The sequence below is a fragment of the Pteropus vampyrus genome, unplaced genomic scaffold (assembly GCF_000151845.1).
Source record: "Pteropus vampyrus isolate Shadow unplaced genomic scaffold, Pvam_2.0 Scaffold307, whole genome shotgun sequence".
Classification (NCBI taxonomy): Eukaryota; Metazoa; Chordata; class Mammalia; order Chiroptera; family Pteropodidae; genus Pteropus; species Pteropus vampyrus.
The window spans coordinates 2,166,960-2,184,026 of record NW_011889088.1 but is presented as its reverse complement, the minus strand read 5'-3'; the positions used below and the strand labels follow the sequence as shown (position 1 = coordinate 2,184,026).

Below are 17,067 nucleotides of genomic sequence, written 5' to 3'. Positions count from 1 at the left end.
GGCGGGGCCGGCGAGGGGTGGTCGCTCTGACCGCGTTCCCGGACACAGGCGGCGGCAGCGGCGTTGGGCTTAAAGCCGAGATGAGGCGGCTCGGGGGCACCCTGCTGTGCCTGCTGCTGGCGGCGGCGGTCCCCACGGCCCCCGCGCCAGCTCCGACAGAGACTTCGGCGCCCGTCGGGCCCGGCCCGGTTCTCAGCTACCCGCAGGAGGAGGCCACTCTCAATGAAATGTTCCGCGAGGTGGAGGAACTGATGGAGGACACGCAGCACAAACTGCGCAGCGCGGTGGAGGAGGTGGGTGCGCCCGGCGGGCTCTGGGAAGCGCGAGCCTGGGGGTAGCGGGAGCAGGAGAAAGCTGTGCAGGAAGGGCTGGCCGGGCTCCTCCGTTCTGCGAAGGGGCTGGGAAGGCCGGCGGCAGGTTCAGAGTGATCTGGAGGCAGCACGGCGTAATCCGAACTCCCACCTCGTTCTGCCTTCCTGCCAGATCTGGATCTGAGCCTGTCCACTAAGACCCTCTAGGTGGACTTACCCACGGGCAGCTAGCCCAGGTCTCCACATGTCCGCAGGCTGCCAGCCACCACCCCGCAATTTTCTTCAGGTGTGTAGTTAGTCTCCCCCTGTCGTAAGAGGATGCTTTCAAGACTCTGGTATAGCGGGACTGTGGTTTTGCAGAGAGGCTGAGGAAGCCCCAGGCATCTCAGGCTCGAGCACGTCCATTGGACTTTGAGCTTGTGACATCTTCCCAAGACACAGGATGCCTGTGGGCACCAAGAGTCCTGAGCTTTGCTGGTCATCTGACTGAGCTTCCTCCATTGCCATGTGGGGCCGAGAAGGAAAATCAGAATCCTGAAACCCAGCAGTGTGAATTTTAGAGGCTGGAGGGTGGGGGGAGGAAGGACATTGTGAAAGGCACCCACCTCCACCCCAAGAGTGCTTTGGAGTCAAGCCTGGGCTCAAGGTCCTCTTCTGACATTCACTTAGCAGGGTGACATTGAGCAAATCCCTAAACATGCACTTCAGTTTCCTGTGGGAATTAAATGCCATGATATATGTGGGCACCTTGTATGTAATATATAGCAGCCGTTAGTATCAGATACCCAGGTACCTAGGCAAAACTTTGCCTGGTTTATTCTTTTCATCACATCTTACTATGGATGGCCTCCTCTACAGTGTGTACCCAAGCATCTCCAGGGCTACCTGGCCAGGAGGTGCAGCTGGCCCAGTTCTCCAGCCCAGGTGTGGGGAGCTTAACCCTGGTGCTTGGGGTGAATGGGCATAGTCACTCTTGGGCCCAGCTCTGGCTGCAGCCTGTCTTTGGAGAAGAGTCAGTAAGAGACCAGATGTCCCCCCTGGTGGCTTAGGTGTCTCCACATCCATTTGGGCAAAGCCTCCAATGATGACTCTGGTCTACTGGGAGAAGTTGCTTTCTCTCTTCGCCCTGTGTAGTTTGGGGATACATCCCCTTCCTTTCCACAACAGTCAACTTGGAGTTTTCAGTGAAGGGGACACTGGATTGGGTGCCAGTTGCATGGACAACTGGACCTGAACATCCACTGTATGAGCCAGATTCCAAACCCCATTGACTTTCTGTTTCCTATGAAAGCACAAGAATCATGACATAGAACAATTAAAGGGAGTTGGGAATCAGATAGACCTCACTGTCTCTTAACTCTTCACCTTCAAATTAAATTGAGCTTGTGATCTGGCAGATCATCTCCTTTCCTTCTCTGGGTTCTGGGACTTTCCCTCCTGCACACAGATCCCAGTGAGACTGACTGGGTTATGGCCACATTTTAATTCAGTGTGAACTTGCCCAGGCAGCATAGTCCTCCGATGGTACTCCTAGTGAAGGAGATATGGAAGCAGCAAGGACCCTTCAGGCTCTTCTTTGGTCAGAGCAGTTTGGAGCCTAGCAGAACCACTCTATAGGAATTGTCTGCATTGGCTCTGCCTGGGTCCCAGCCTTCCTCCCTCTAGACATAGCTCTGCTTGACTTTTCCAGATAGGCTAACTGAAGTTTGCCAGCAGGGGAGACATTAGCTGCCACTGCTATCCCACTCAGTGATTGTTTCTCAAACAGTGTCCTCGCTGGCTGCGGTGACAGGCTGAGAAAGGCCAAACACCTGTGTGGCAGGAGAACAGGCCATGGGAACCAACCTTCCTTTAACTGAACCCAGTGCTGCCAGTTACTAGCAGTGGGATCCAGGCTCTGAAATGGAGGAACTGTCCATCTCTTAGGGTAAAGAGGAGAATTACGAAAGGATGCGAGTAAAGCAACTTATCTGACCATCTAAAATGGGCTTAAGTAAATTTGGTATAAATCAGCCCCCAATGAGGTTGTAAGGATTACGAGAGATTGTTGGCTCTCAAGAAATATTAGCTGTCATTATCATCATGTTAATAGTACTAGTATGAATAATAACAAAGAACTGGTGTCCACTATATAATAGATTCTTAATAGATTGTGGCTATTGGTATTAATTGCCTTTTAAAGAGACTGCCAGAAGTTTCCTTAAATCTCATAAACACAGGACAGTTGCTATTTATTTGTTGTCCTGGGTGAGAATCAAAAAAGACCGGGTCAGATGTATTAATTGTTGACATAGTTGCATCATGAGTCTGCTTTCAAGTAACTTCCTGACATTTTAAATATTCCAGCTGACTCAAGCTGTTGATTTTTTAAGGGGAGAAGATGAAGTTAACTCTATTTGTAGGATCATTATTGGAGGAGTCAAATCTTCAAATGGTACAATCCAGGCTGTTCCGATTTTCCTGTCTTCTTATTCTATATGTTACTGACAAATGTATTTCAAGAATAAAAAACCACTCTCTTCCCTTTCCTCCCCCTGTGCTCATTGCCATGTCTATAACTAGCATATTTTAGAATGTTTTTATCACCTCACCTATTCCTAGGAACCAAGCCTCGATTTATCACTTCAATTTCTCCTACTGTGCCCCTTTAATAGACACACAGATTCAACTAACCATAAATGCCATTTTTAATGACATTCACATTCCTCCTCTGTGAAACAAGACCTATTGGTCCAGCTTAAGTTTTTCTTGCTAGCAGCAGTAATAATTGTGGTTGAAATTTCCATGGTAAACTGTACTTTTAGTTTGCGGTGACGTTAAAGAACTGTTAGCTCATTCTGTTGAAATAACCACTGGTTGAGAGGGAGGTTTTATGAAAAGATTATCTGCTTAGCCCAAAGCAGACTCTAGATTTGGTAACTTGTCAATTATTTGAAAACCAAACTGAAGGATTCAGATTCCCACGGGAGTTTTAAAAACATTAAAACATTCCTATCTCCTTCTGGATAAAAGTTCCTGTAGCATCTACAGTCTCCTACTCTTTTCCAGCTCTGTCTTTTCTAAACATGCCAGACTTTCTCACTTAAAAAAAAAAAAGTCCTTTTCTTGCCCATTCTGTCTTCTATCTTAACTCCATTCCATTTCTGCTCCATTTGGTTAACAGACTCTTCAAACACATGTTATGTGCTCTTTCCACTTCTACTCAAACATTACCCAGCCAACTAGCTTCTTCAAAAACTGCAATATTAAAGGGCAATATTATGAAAGTAGCTATATGTTACACCTTTGCTAGGTGGCAGGTACTGTACTAAGCACTTGGATTTCTTGATCCTTAATTCTTGTATTTGCTCAGCAAAGGAGAATCATCCCCATTTTACAAACAAGAAAGCAGAGGTTTAGAGACATCTGGTATCCTGTCCTGCTTTGTGGTAGAGCTGGGACTTGGCCCCACCTTACTTGACTCCAGAACCCTGGCACTTTCTACTGTGCTGCCCTCTGATGATGCTGCTGCAGGCAGCTTTTTGCCTAACCCAGTGGCCAGCTCTCAGTCCTTCCATATCGATCCTTTTGACTTGTTTGGAGCCTTTATCACCTAGAAGGCCCCTCCCCAGATATAACCTCCGCTAACTGGATTCCTCTCTTTCTTCTCTGGATTCTATATTATTTCCCAACTAATCTTCAGAACTTGCCGTAACTCCCCATTGCCTGGAGCAGAAGTTCTTACCTGGGAGCAGGTGGAAGGGAGGGACTACCTCAGGATCATCTGAGAAGCTCATTGATATCTGAGGTCCCACCCCTAGAAATTCTAACACACACACACACACACACACACACACACATGCACGCACGCACACACATAAAGTTTTGGTCATGGCTCTGGGTACCCTCCTGGTTGAGAACCAGGACAGCGCCCTCTGCTTTAGAACTACCCCTGGAACTGCCTGCCGATCCTTTCTACTTCAGCATCCACCATTTTATCCTGTGCCCAGCATGGACCCTCTGCTTCAGCCTGCAACACATACCATTCTTGTCCAAGCTGCCCTAAGTTCGCTTCCTCTACACTCATCTCTGTCCAAATGCTACCCATCCTTTGAGACCAGCCCAATCAAGCCTCCTATTCCTCTGGAAGCCTTTCTCTTCTCTTCTTTGAACTTGCTTCTGGAAATCATCATAATTATGCTCAAACTGGTTTGTATGGGACTCTCCTATATCTCCCCAGTAAAAGCAAGGGCAGAATCATATGCTGGGAAAACACAAAATTTTGAGCCAGACGGTCATAAGTTCTAATCCAAGTTTTGCCTCTTACTAACAATGTGATAACCTGAGGCAAATCCCTCACCTCTCTCAACCTTGTTTTCTTCATCTCCAGAATGAGGGTAATAACACCTTCCTCATAGGGTTGCTGTGAATATTCAAAGAGACATGGTAGGTATCTGGTGGAGTGGCTCAGACGAGCTGATGCCCAGACATGGAGGTTTTGTGATGATGATGATGATGATGGAGGTTTTGTGATGATGATGATGATGATGATGGTGGTAGTGGTGGTTATGATGGAGCTGGTGACCAAGTTCAGACGTCTCAGCAATCATCTTAGGGTCAAACACAATAGTAACCAAACAAGTCATTTGATTATTTGAGCCTTTGTGCCTACCAGACTTTCTTCCCACTTCTAGTTCAGTGTTTTTGTGCTGCACCAACATGAGAATTCTCTCCCCATATTCACTCCAGCTCCATAAATCTAATTGGAAGGGGTGGGAAAAGAGGAACCTTACCTAGTACGTAAGGAGATAGAGGATAATGATTTTTTTTAAGGGAAATCTTTTTGAGAATTCGTTTTAAGGAATGAAAATAGTCCAGAGTCGAAGACAATAGTGTTTGGAAAATTGCCAGCCACCAACTAGAACTTCTCTTTGTGTCTCTCATTTTTAATTCCTAGAAAGAATATCTGATTGGCACAACTAGTTCATAATGTGGCCTCTCTTTGAGTCCAGTCAGCTATGAATGAATCATTTTGTCAACTGCCCACTTTTTAGGGTTAGGGTGGGATGATAAATCTGGACAGAGAAATTGGGTGCAGATGTGAGTTGACTGGCATATCTGGTACAGATGCCATGGAGGCTCACGAGACTGGAGGATTTGAGGACAGTGGCCTCAGAAACCTGACACCAAAGAAGGACATGTGCAAGAAGAGCCAAAAGGAGTGTAGACCCCAGGAACTAGTCCACTGACCTTCTCTAAGGGTCTCTCTGTACCCAAGAGGTGGAATGAGAAAGGAGATATAGCTGTGGCTCCACCTGCAGGGGGAAAAGGGACCTTAGTTTGGGTCCCCTACCACCACTACCACCAGACCCTGCAACAAGGGTTTGGGAGCAAATAGTTTATTTGGGAAGTGATCCTAGAAACACTAGGAAGAAGTGGGAAAGTGAGATGGAAAAGAAAAGCTATAAAAGCTATGCTAATGAGCAGGTTACTGCTAGGGGCACCTCGGACTCAGTCCCACAGGGGGATCCTCGGAGAGACCTCCCATTGAGGAGAGAGGGAGCTGGAGTATGTTTACCCCCATAGTTTGTCCCTCACTGAATGAGGATTGTTCCTGGGATGTTAACGTCCTAGCACTTGGGCCCTGTGCAGACTGAGCACGTTTCTGCAGCCAGGGAATACCCTTAAAGAGAGACAGAGTCAGTTGTTGGCATGTAAGGAAATTAAATGTGGGTGACCTCCAGATAGGCCACAGGGAACGGGCAGGGCACCAACAGCCTTTGTACAAGGGCCAAGACAGTTCAATGGGAACATTCTCAAATCCCAACTCTGCCCTTCACTGAGAGTCTTGGGAAGTTATCTAGTCTCCCTGAGCCTTGGTTTCCCCACTTACAAAATGGGACATTAACACTCATCTCGTAGGGAGGTTATGAGATTTATGGCTATAATGTATGTAAAACATTTAGTACAATGTCTTGTTCTAGTGGGTACTCAATTAATGGTACCTATCATTATTACCATTATTTGTAATTGCAGAAGAGGAGAAGTGTTTTTTTTTTTCTAATAGACTCTGATTTATATCAAGAGAAAATAATTTTGCTCATTTAATTCATTGATTTAATAGATGGAGGCAGAAGAAGCTGCTGCTAAAACGTCGTCAGAAGTGAATCTGACAGATTTACCTCCAAGCTATCACAATGAGACCAACACGGAAACCAAAGTAGGAAATAACACCATCCACGTGCACCGAGAAATTCACAAGGTAGGGGCCATCATGGCCAGCACTTCCCCCTTCTGTAGCTCCCAGTCCCGTCCGAGAACTCAGGTCATGTTTACATGTTTGATAGACAAGCAGAAAATACAAATGAAGCCGGCAAAATATAGATTAAAAATCAAAGGGAGTGAGGGAGCTGTTTAAAGGGGAGAAATATGTGTCAAAAACCTAACTCGCTTTAGCATTTAAGCAGTAAATTTAACTTTAGGCTTCCTGCCAGTCCAATTCCAAAGGAATGTTCAGGGATTTTTATTGTTTGGAAAAAGGAAGCAAACAAGGGTCTGCAGAGATACTTTCCTAGTATTTAATTTGAGGAATTTATCCTGTAGGGTTTTATGTATGTTTCAGTAGATTTGAAATAGAATCCTGGAGTCCATGCTGTGGGGAGTACACCTCCTCTGTTTCCCCAGGAGGAACTCAGATGTAATATAGTCTGTCTTCAGAAGGGAAAGCCTCTATTGCCACAAGATTAAAGATTCATTACTTTAGCTGGTTATCCATTCGGAATTCTAAGAGCAGAGTTTTTCCAACTGACCACATGTCTAAATGTCTCTTGGTCTAATATCTTGCATGAGGAGCAAGCAGGTTAATTCCAGATCTGACTTAAAGAAGAAAACACTGCAAATTTAGAGGAACATAGCATTAGCCTGCCCCCGAGTGAGATGTCTGCAATATGATTTTGACAGGACTTTAAGCTATGCGAACTCTGTAAGCCTGTGTTCTGTTGAAGAGAGTCTGCCGTGCAGACATTCAGGGTCATTGTAAGAGGCTGTAGAGTTGACATTCTGTTGTGACCATCAAGGGGCTTGACCTCTGATGTCATCTCAACTCCTGCGTGTAAGGCCACATAGCTCTCACAAAAGAGCCTTACTTTTGTTCAAGTGCTCAGGTAATGACTTGGTTGAAACAATAGCATTTCTGTGCCATACAGTATAAAGGGGTCAATTTTCATAGGCCATTGCCTTGACTATAACGTAGCCTTTGTGTGGCTCTTCTCCCACTGCATGCTGATGGGTCCAGCTCCAGAATATACCCCTCCCCCAGATAAATGAATTAGTTACCTGCTGAACTGAATCCTTTAGCATTGTTCATCTGAAGACTGGACGATATTTCCAAAAGTCATTTATTTTATTTTATTTTATTTTTTTTTTGCCGAAACCAATATTAAGTCATTCTTTCTGACAATAGTCAACGGGTTCAGCTGCTTCTTAAAGTTGCTCCTTATAGATGTCAAATATTTAAGTGTGAGTCCCTCACAGGAACTAGTGTAATTTTGAAAAATTATTTAAATTTCATGATCCTCACTGACCACATTTTTGAGATAAGGATATCAGTATCTGCATTACAGTGTTGTAAGGGTCAAATAACCTAAACTATATGAGAGTTCATTGTAAACAATAAAGTGCTGTGCAATAGCAAGTTGTTTTTATTATTACTGTTGTTATTGTAATGGAGTTATGTTTCAGCACAGTATAGTGGTTCTCAATTGGATTCTGTGGAGCCCTGTCCTATGCAACGCTTTGTGAAAGAGAGGCTCAGTAGTGGCAAAACACATTTAGAAAACGTTGTATATAATTTTCTTCCTATAAATACAAAAACACACATTAGTATAATAAAGGTTCTCCGAAGTCCTGCATTTTGTATGTACAAGACAATGGAATTTTTAAAAAATATAACATTGGTTAATCCTGTAAAAATCTGGCATAGAGTAAGAAGGTAGCATCTCTGCTGGAGAGGAATTATTTAGATAAAAATTTTAAAGTATGTTGATGAAGACATGATCTTTTTGTCCTTAGAAATGGAATTTGATCCACTACTACAAATTAGGCTAAGAGTTTACATTTTGTTCTGGCTGCAGGTTTCTGTGATATTAGAGCTGGCAGGAACTTTAAAGATCACCTAGAAATGAGAAAATTGTGAATCAGAGAACAGAGATGACTTGTTTCAGGTTATATACTAGATGGTTGTTGGTGGCTGAGCCAAGGCTCAAAGATCACAGATCTAGCTGTTGGGCCAGCAACCTTTCTGTTCCTCATCAGCATCCCAAACATCAGATGTAGGCTTTTGTACAATGTCTTGCTGGGGCAGGAATGGCCTGGGTTCCGTGTCAGATTCTAAGGCTCAGCTCTTAGGTGCCTGTTCCCAGTTGCAAAATCAGAGGCAGACAATAGATAGAAGAATATTGGGCCAAGTCCTCCCTTGTAGTTAAGCACTTTGTTGATGAAACAAAACAATTCAGCAGAATCAGGAGTGGGACAGCTGTAGCTAAAACCTGCTTGATTCTCATGAAAGATGTTCAGTTAGATTCTCAGACCTGTAGCTGTTGAAAAGAAAGTTGACCTTGAGTTTCAAATGATGAGCCCCAAGAATGATAAAAATAGCTAACACTGAATATCTGCTAGGTGACAGGCTCCCCGCTGAGTGCTTTACACAGACCACTTCTTCCCTCTGCATAGCAACCCTATGAGGTAGATTCTATTATATCTATTATTGCAGCTCAGAGGGAAAGCTGTTCATCTGAGGATTGCTGGTGAAACTCAAAAAGAAAAGGGGAGTGGGCATTCTGTCTACTTTGCTGGATGCCCCTGCTTCAGAAAATAGAAAAAATATACATGTGGGATTTACCCAGAATTCCTTTGGTTTCATAGTCACTGTGCCTGTTCTACTATAGGTCACCAACAACCAGACTGGACAGACGGTCTTTTCAGAGACAGTGATAACGTCTGTGGGAGATGAAGAAGGAAAAAGGAGCCACGTGAGTTCTTACTCCTCTGCACTCACAACTTTGTGTACCCTGCCAAGGGCGACCCAGGCTTCAGACCATGGGCAGGAGGTAGCTGACCCTCAGGCACCTCTCCTGCCTCGGTTATGCCAAGATTCTCCAATTCCTACATTTCTTACCAGCCTGATACAATCTGATAACAGGCTCTGCCTCCATGCCCTTTGCATCAGCAAAAACAGGGACATTAAATTCGGTTGTCATTTGCATGGCTTTATCTCAGCCTTGAAGGAGAATAAGGAGGAGTAACTGGTACATTGATTAGGGACCCTGGTCACAGATCTGATACATCTGCCCATATTCCTTAAAGCCTCTGGCTTAGCCTATGCCTTGTATAATTTCAGCCCTAGTCAGGCAGTTCGAGAGTAAGAAACCCTTCCTAGACCCCAGGGCCTAAAGGGAACGGGGTGCCTTCCTGCTCCAGGCTTCGTTCTTTGGCCTCCTTGTAATTACACCTGCTACCAGTTGCCCGTTACTTAGTCCAAAGGCAGATGAATTTTAAAAATAGAATTATAGAGTCCTAAAGTTGAAATGGATGTCATTTCACAGAAGGGAGACCTGGGCACAAGTCAGGGAATGACCCAGTCAGAGTCACTGCTCTTTAGACTCCCAGGCTAGAGGTGATGCAACTGCACTTTATCTTTTCAGAGAGGTAGCTGGCTTTAGATACAGATGCTTGACAAGGAGTGCACAGGGTTAGCAGTAAAAGTGTGCCTCCTCTGTGGGGACTGCAAGGACTAGCCTCCCTGTATCCAGGCACCTCATGCAAACGTCTGATTACATGTTCTTCCTCTCTGAGCTGCAGAATGCATCCTTGGCCTTCCAAGGGGATCAAGGAAGGCCTCTTTTAGCCTTATCTCAGGCAGAGGGGACAGTGTACCCATAATAGTCAGAACGGTGTTGTCGATGTGTTGGTAGTCGATGGGCTCTTTTTGCTTGTTTTTGGCGTGGTGCTCAGACATTTACCGCAGGCTGCGGGTCCAGTTGGCCATGTGTGATGCTGCTGACCCACCATTCAAGGGATCTGTGGGTTGGCGGGGGCAAACCATGTGGTGAAATGGAAAGAGCTCTCGCAGTGGAGGCTAAAAGCATGAGTTTGTCACTTAAAAGCTGGGTCACCTCGGTTTCCCCATCTTTAAGTGAGGTAGTGATTTTCACCATCTCTCCCAATTCCGAAAATATAGAAGCCTTTGAAACAAGGACGGGATTGACTAAGGTCAGGAGGGAAGAGATGCCAACTTGCAAAAGTGGGAAGAGAGAGAAGGAAGCAAAACTGAAAATGGACAAACAGCCAGAGGGCACAGTCTTGGCAGTGGGAGAGAAAAGCCTCTGGGTGTTCCAGAGTGAAGTCTCTGTTTGGGGCCCCATGAGGGAAGGAGGGCCTGAGTAGAAGCCATGGAACAAAAAGGGCAGGGGAAACAGAACTCACAGGCCTGTGAGTTCGAAAGAAAAGCTGTTGTCCTTAGGTTAAAAAAAAAAAAAAAGTGTGTGATTGCACAATGGCAGAGATTTGCTCTGGGGAGCTTCCCGGAGCCCAGAGGGCAGCAGCCTTCGCTGGAGGCTCAGGTGCACATGTGACCTTCAATGTTCACATCCCATGCTCCTCCCTCTGCCCCCCAAGTGAGGTGATTGTGTCAGATTTTGAGCCCTGTGGTGGGGGAACTGAGGCCCTGAGAGTGGTGGGTGAGCGAGAGACAAGATCTCAAAGATGCCAAGAGCGTGCTTGGGTCAAGGAGCAGCTGCCTACGTGTGTGTGCAGCGGCCAGTGAGTTTGTACTAGCCTTTCCCAGTGTGCATGGCCTTGTGTGCTCATGTGTGTCCATGCTCCTGGCTCAGCTGGGAGGCCTAGAATCTCCACGCCTGCTCATGCCATCTCATATGTCCAGCATGTGATGCAGGACATATGTGTGTCACCTTTGTGCAGTGCACAAGCTGAACCCCTGTATACATGGTCCTGAGAATGCAGGAGGTTGACAGGGAGAGATGGATCCAAGAAACCCAGAAGGTAGCGACTCACCAAGTTTTTCTCGATTCCTGCTCAAGCTAATAATTCACTGGGTTTCTCTAGGAGAATAAACTCCAATTTGACTGGCTGGAAGGGAGACCTGGGGCATCTAATGCTTGATCAGTGTCTGGAGAACCCCACAGGTCGTTAGAGAACAGACTGGTGATTTTTCAAGTCATCTGTGAAAGGGATGTCATATGTCCGAAATGATGGCTTGTATACCTTACCATGAAGCCTTGCTCACTGACAGAGTGGCTTGCCAAGAGTCAGAGAAGCAAGATCTAGTTTCAGAAGCCCACAGAATTCTTCCATGCAACTGTTTTTTGGTTCCCAGAGCACTGTGGTCCTCACACAATCGAATGGGGGCTCGAGCATCATCTGAGAGATGCTGAGCAACTTTTTCTGAGTAGGAAGCTGTGAAGGCTCCTTTGCCTTCAAAGGAACTGTCACCACTGTCCCATTCCATAGTTTTATAATGTAATGATTTTTACAGTTGGCTCTGGAATGCATTACATGCTGAAGAAACTTTCTCTTAAATGGAAAAGGGAGATTTCAAATACTGTAAACAAGGGCTGAATTTTCAGGATTTAAAATTCCCAGATGAATTTAATTAAAAATAATCACCAAGCACCCCATATTTTCCTTTCTGCAAATGCTGGTATGTGTATTAATATGTATGGTAACCTGAGGAGGCCCATGGAAAGTTACAGACGGTAACACTATATGCCTGTCTAGAAAATTTAGCACAGCATGTGCAAGGTATTGGTCTGTTTTTACATTCAAATGTGAAAGGGGAAAAGGCCACTGCAGCTTGTTATTTCACCTGAGTGCACCAGCGATGGTGATGGGCTCTGACGTCTTTCTGTGAGGTTTTTGTGTGGCGCCCGCGGCCTGTCTCCCTTCACGGGCCAGTGCGTGGCTGACTGATGTGGTGCCGCTTTTGTGCAGGGTAAGAGTAGGTGGAAAACTGTGTGTTGGAAGCTAGGGAGTGGACAAGCCATTATGCATCAATGGGAAGCCATCGTTTATAGCACCGTGTTCTCAAATATGAGGAATCTGGCCCAATTCACCAAGACACCATTATGAAGGGACATGTCCTCTAATTAAAATACAGCTCACAGCTACATTGCTTAGCACGACCTGCATTTGTTGTTGTTTTTTTCTGTTTTCACATTAGAATATGATTTAAAAGAGTTAAGTCCACTTGTTTTTCCAGATGAATATACTTTGTTTGAACCTACAAGTTCAGTCACATTACAACTAACTCTAAGGTCTTGGTCAAGATTTCTGAGGCCCCAGACAGACAAATTTCACTACCAGAATTATCCAGATAGTAGCAATTTGAGTGACCCAGTGACTCTCTTGTCCCGGAGACTGATCAGGGCTGACAGTGGCTTTTTGACCTGGCACAGTGGACTGTAGATAGTAATAGTGGAATTCTCTACAGATATGAACCCAATATCTTCTCTGTGGTGAGGATGCTTGTCTGTCATTTGTGTTGAAGACCGGGAGAAGTGGGAAGGTAAACTGTGGCTGCACGTCTCGGAACTTACTTTTTGGTTTCCCATTGAACAGTAAGCATCCCGTCACTTCAGAGCCCAGGGAGACCCAACAAGAGTGTGGGAGGAATAAGGGTGTTGAATGACTGCCTTCTCCATTAAGCCTCAGGTTCTTTCTTGTCCCAGGCTTGTTCATTCATCACAGAGTAAACACAGGTGGTGTGCCGGCTTTGTTTGCTCCCTATGCCCTGATTTCTGATGCTGGAGTTGCCTTTATCAACTTAATGGAATTGTAGAGCATGCCATGATGACAGATTGTTGGGAGTTTATTTTAACAGAAATGCACTAGGGGATGGCATGGGCCTGTTAGAAAAACTCAGTCAGTTCCCAAAGGCCCTGCCTCTGGGAGTGTCCAGCTGGGCGAAGGGAGGCCAGGGCGGCCAAGTCCCAGGAAATGGAGCCCTTCCCTCTCTGTCAGCCTCAAGGCAGAATGAAGAAATCTAAACCTGATGCGAGGCCCACCTGGGGTCAAACTCTGCTATGACCCTTAGAAGCTCTATCCTCTATGATGAGGTTTCTTTCTATATCAAATGGGGCTGATAATCTCCAGTTCACAAAATTGGGTGATATTCTAGTAAGATAAGGTTTATAAAAGCTCTTTGTGTAAGGCTCATTATTATTGAAAAGTAATTAAAACTGCATTCTAATTGGCTTCTCCTCCTGGTTCCCAGCAACCTACTGCCAAAAAATAAATGTGCCTGTTTCTCCAAAGACATACAGATAGATGGCCAATAGACATATGAAAAGATGTTCAATGTCACTAATCGTCAGAGAAATGCAAATTAAAACCACAATGAGATATCACTTCACACCTGTCAGAATGGCTGTCATTAATAAGTCAAAAAACAAGTGTTGTCGGGGATCCCCATGCACTGTTGATGAAACTGCAAATAGGTACAGCCCCTATGGAAAACAGTTTGGAGGGTCCTCAAAAAATTAAAAATAGAATTACCTTATGATCCGGCAATTCCACTTTTGGGTATTTATCCAAAGAAAACCAAAACACTAATTCAAAAAAATACATGCACCCCTATGTTCACGGCAGCACTATTTACAATAGCTAAGATATGGAAGCAACCTAAGTGCCCATCAGTAGACGATTAGATAAAGAAGTGGTGGTACATATATAATAGAGTATTACTCAGCCATAAAAAAATGAAATCTTACCATTTGCATCGACATGGTTGAACCTAGAAGGTATTATGCTAAGTGAAATAAGTACCATATGATTTCACTTATATGTGGAATCTAAAGAACAAAATAAACAAACAAAATGAAAACAGACTCAGTTACAGAAAGCAAACTGGTGATTGCCAGATGGGAGGGGCTTGGGGGGCTGGGCGAAAAAGGTGAAGGGATTAAGAAGTACAAATGGGTAATTACAAAATAGTCATGGGGATGTGAAGTACAGCACAGGGAATATAGTCAATAATATTGTAATAAGCATGTATAGTGCCAGGTGGGTACTAGACTAATCAAGGGGATCACTTCGTAAATTATATAAATGTCTAACCACTATGTTGTACACCTGAAACTAATATAAAATAACATTGAATGTCAACTGTAATTGAAAAATAAAAATTAAAAAGCATGTATCAAACCATCATATTGTACACTGTAAATACATACATTTTTGTCAATTATATTTCAGTAAATCTGGAAAAAATAAAATAAAATTAACTCTCATAGTTAAAAGAAAAGAATAAAAAATAAAAAAAAGAAATGTGCCCAGAAGCTAAGGACATGTAAGTACTCCACGGGCCTCTTTCCATTGATGTTTACAGCCTTGGGCTAAGTTCTGCTGAGCCCGCCTCACCCTCTAAGTAGAAGCTCTTTGTTCCTAGACACGAGGTTGATTCACTTGCTTGCTGTTCTTGTCCTTGCAAGTCAGATGTGTCTGGCTGGGTGTTGGGGATCCAAACAGAAGGAAGGATAGGCCATAATAAATGACAAGAAGAATAGATGATGATCAAGTGCTGACAAGTTCTAGGATGGGCCTCAGGTTGGCAGGATGTAGACGGGCTTCTATAGAAAACAACAGACTTGTGGTTCTAATAGTGATGACATAGTCTGGTATGAATGTACAGTTCCACAGTCCTATAAACCAGACATTTGGGTACATTTGTGTCTGTAGATTTGTATTTTGAGTTGACTTGATGATTTCTGGCCAAGTATAAGGTCCTCATACCTTAATCTAATAGGAAAAAAATTATAGGGAAAATTGAAGAGCTCTGGATCATTCTGAGAAATGGGTAAACAATCCTCAAGGAAAGAAAGTTGATGTAGATAAGCAGTGTTTCAGGAGTAGGTATTTTGGGGAGGCTATAACCTGTCTATATTAAATTGTACTCTCCTCAACATAAATATCCTTCAGGAAGGAATTCATTAAATATATATGATTTCCACATCCAAAATAAAAATATTGTGAAGTTAATAAAAGAGTTTCGTGTAGGTTTTATATAAGTTGATATAAAAAGATGTCAATAAAATGTTAAGTGAAAAAAAGCAATTTCAGAGCAATATATATACTATATCAAGTATATAAAAGATACCTTATATATACAGTATATCAAATATCTCATTTTTAGAAAAAAAGTATTCATAAAAAGGCTTAGCAAAATATATACTAAATCATTAAGAATAAATATCTCTGGAGGAACTGAAATTTGCAGAGACGTAGATACCTTTTTTTTATGTTTTACAAAGAGCTTGCAAATTATTTACAATTTTGCTATAACCATTTATATTTTTGAAAGATTTTGCAAGTATTTCTATTGCATAAATACTGGAAATTAAATTGCTAAGTCAAAGGGTGTGCATATATAAAATTTTGAGAGATACTGCCAAACTTTCCTCCAGAAAGTTTGTACCAATTTTATTTTTAGCAACAGTTTCTGAGACTGTATTTCACCGACCCTCACCTACAGTGGGTACTACAGTGGGTACTACAGTGGGTGATCATCTAGATCTTTTTGTTTATGTTTCTTTGATTATTGATAAAGTCAAGGGCAATGGCTGTTTGAGAATTGTAAGTTGTAGCAAACATAGAGGGCTCCACAGATTTATCTCATCCCTTCCTCCCTTTTTCAGGGAGAAGGTCTGTTTTGCATTCCAGTGTGGGGCAGATTACGAAGGTGTGAAGTTCCACTGGGAGCTGTCTGAGTGTTCAGTGTCCATGTGAGATGGCTAATGGGGCTGTGAGTCACGTCAGGAAGTAGGTGATGGTAACATGCAGGCTTCTGCCTCCACCCTCGTCAACACAAAAAGACAGGCACTCCCTCCTTCTTTCTCCCCTGACCTCACAAACACCCCCAAACACATGCCTGCTGATAGGAGAAACAGTTCAGTGGCGTGACTAAGGGCTTGGGCACAGGCAAGTTAAGTTCAAAGTGCAGCTTTATTGCTTATGAGCATTGTGAATTCGATTAAGTTCTTTAATTGCTCTAAGCCTTAGCTTCCTCATATATGCAGTGAGGTTAATCAAAGTACCTTCCACACAGTGTTATCATGAGGATAAAGTAAATAATCCTGGTAAAAAACAGTAAGCAGTCAGTAAGTGTAAGCCCCTCATTGTTATTAATTACTCTTAAAACATGGCTATCAAAATTCCCAGCATTAATTAAACAACTCATTCATTTATTTGTACATTCACTGAGCACTTACTGTGTGTCTGGCATATAAGTATAAAAGACAGTCTCTAGCATCAGAGAGTGCCCAGGCTGGTAGTAGCCTAAAAAAAAAAAAAAAGATCACTACAATGTGGATTCATATTTTCTAAGGCAGAGGTTATACAAGGCATGGTGGGAACATTGTGCAGGCACCAGACGAGTTAGCCAGGGAAGACTTTGTCAGGAGACGATTCTCCATGGTCTTTAGAGTTTCTGCTCATTTTATAAGCAGAGGCACTAATTGTCCTTTTGCTTCAGACTATCTTTTCGAAGATATTTGTACAGCAAGCAGCCTTGGAAGACAGCTCTCCCTCCTTGGCAGACGGCAGATTTGCTTGTAGTCCATTATAAACGATTTGGGTTCTCTAATCTTGACATTCCTCGGCTGTGATGCACACCCAGTGCCCTCACAGCATCCATCTGGGCCCCTGCCACATTGCCATGTGGGACTTGGGGGCAAGAGGAACTGAAACTCATGCTGCTACCGTGCTG

General features: G+C 43.7%; 1 protein-coding gene across 1 annotated transcript in view; it reads left to right on the top strand.

Annotated features, from left to right (window-relative positions):
• The first annotated feature begins 27 nt into the window (after positions 1-27).
• The window catches only part of DKK3 (dickkopf WNT signaling pathway inhibitor 3), a 45,670-nt gene continuing 28,630 nt past the window's right edge, over positions 28-17,067 (top strand). The window contains exons 1-3 of the mRNA XM_011377265.2: positions 28-293; positions 6,415-6,552; positions 9,236-9,319. Coding sequence (XP_011375567.1) covers positions 81-293; positions 6,415-6,552; positions 9,236-9,319 — 435 coding nt within the window. The 5' untranslated portion in view covers positions 28-80. The remainder of the gene's footprint in view (positions 294-6,414; positions 6,553-9,235; positions 9,320-17,067) is intronic.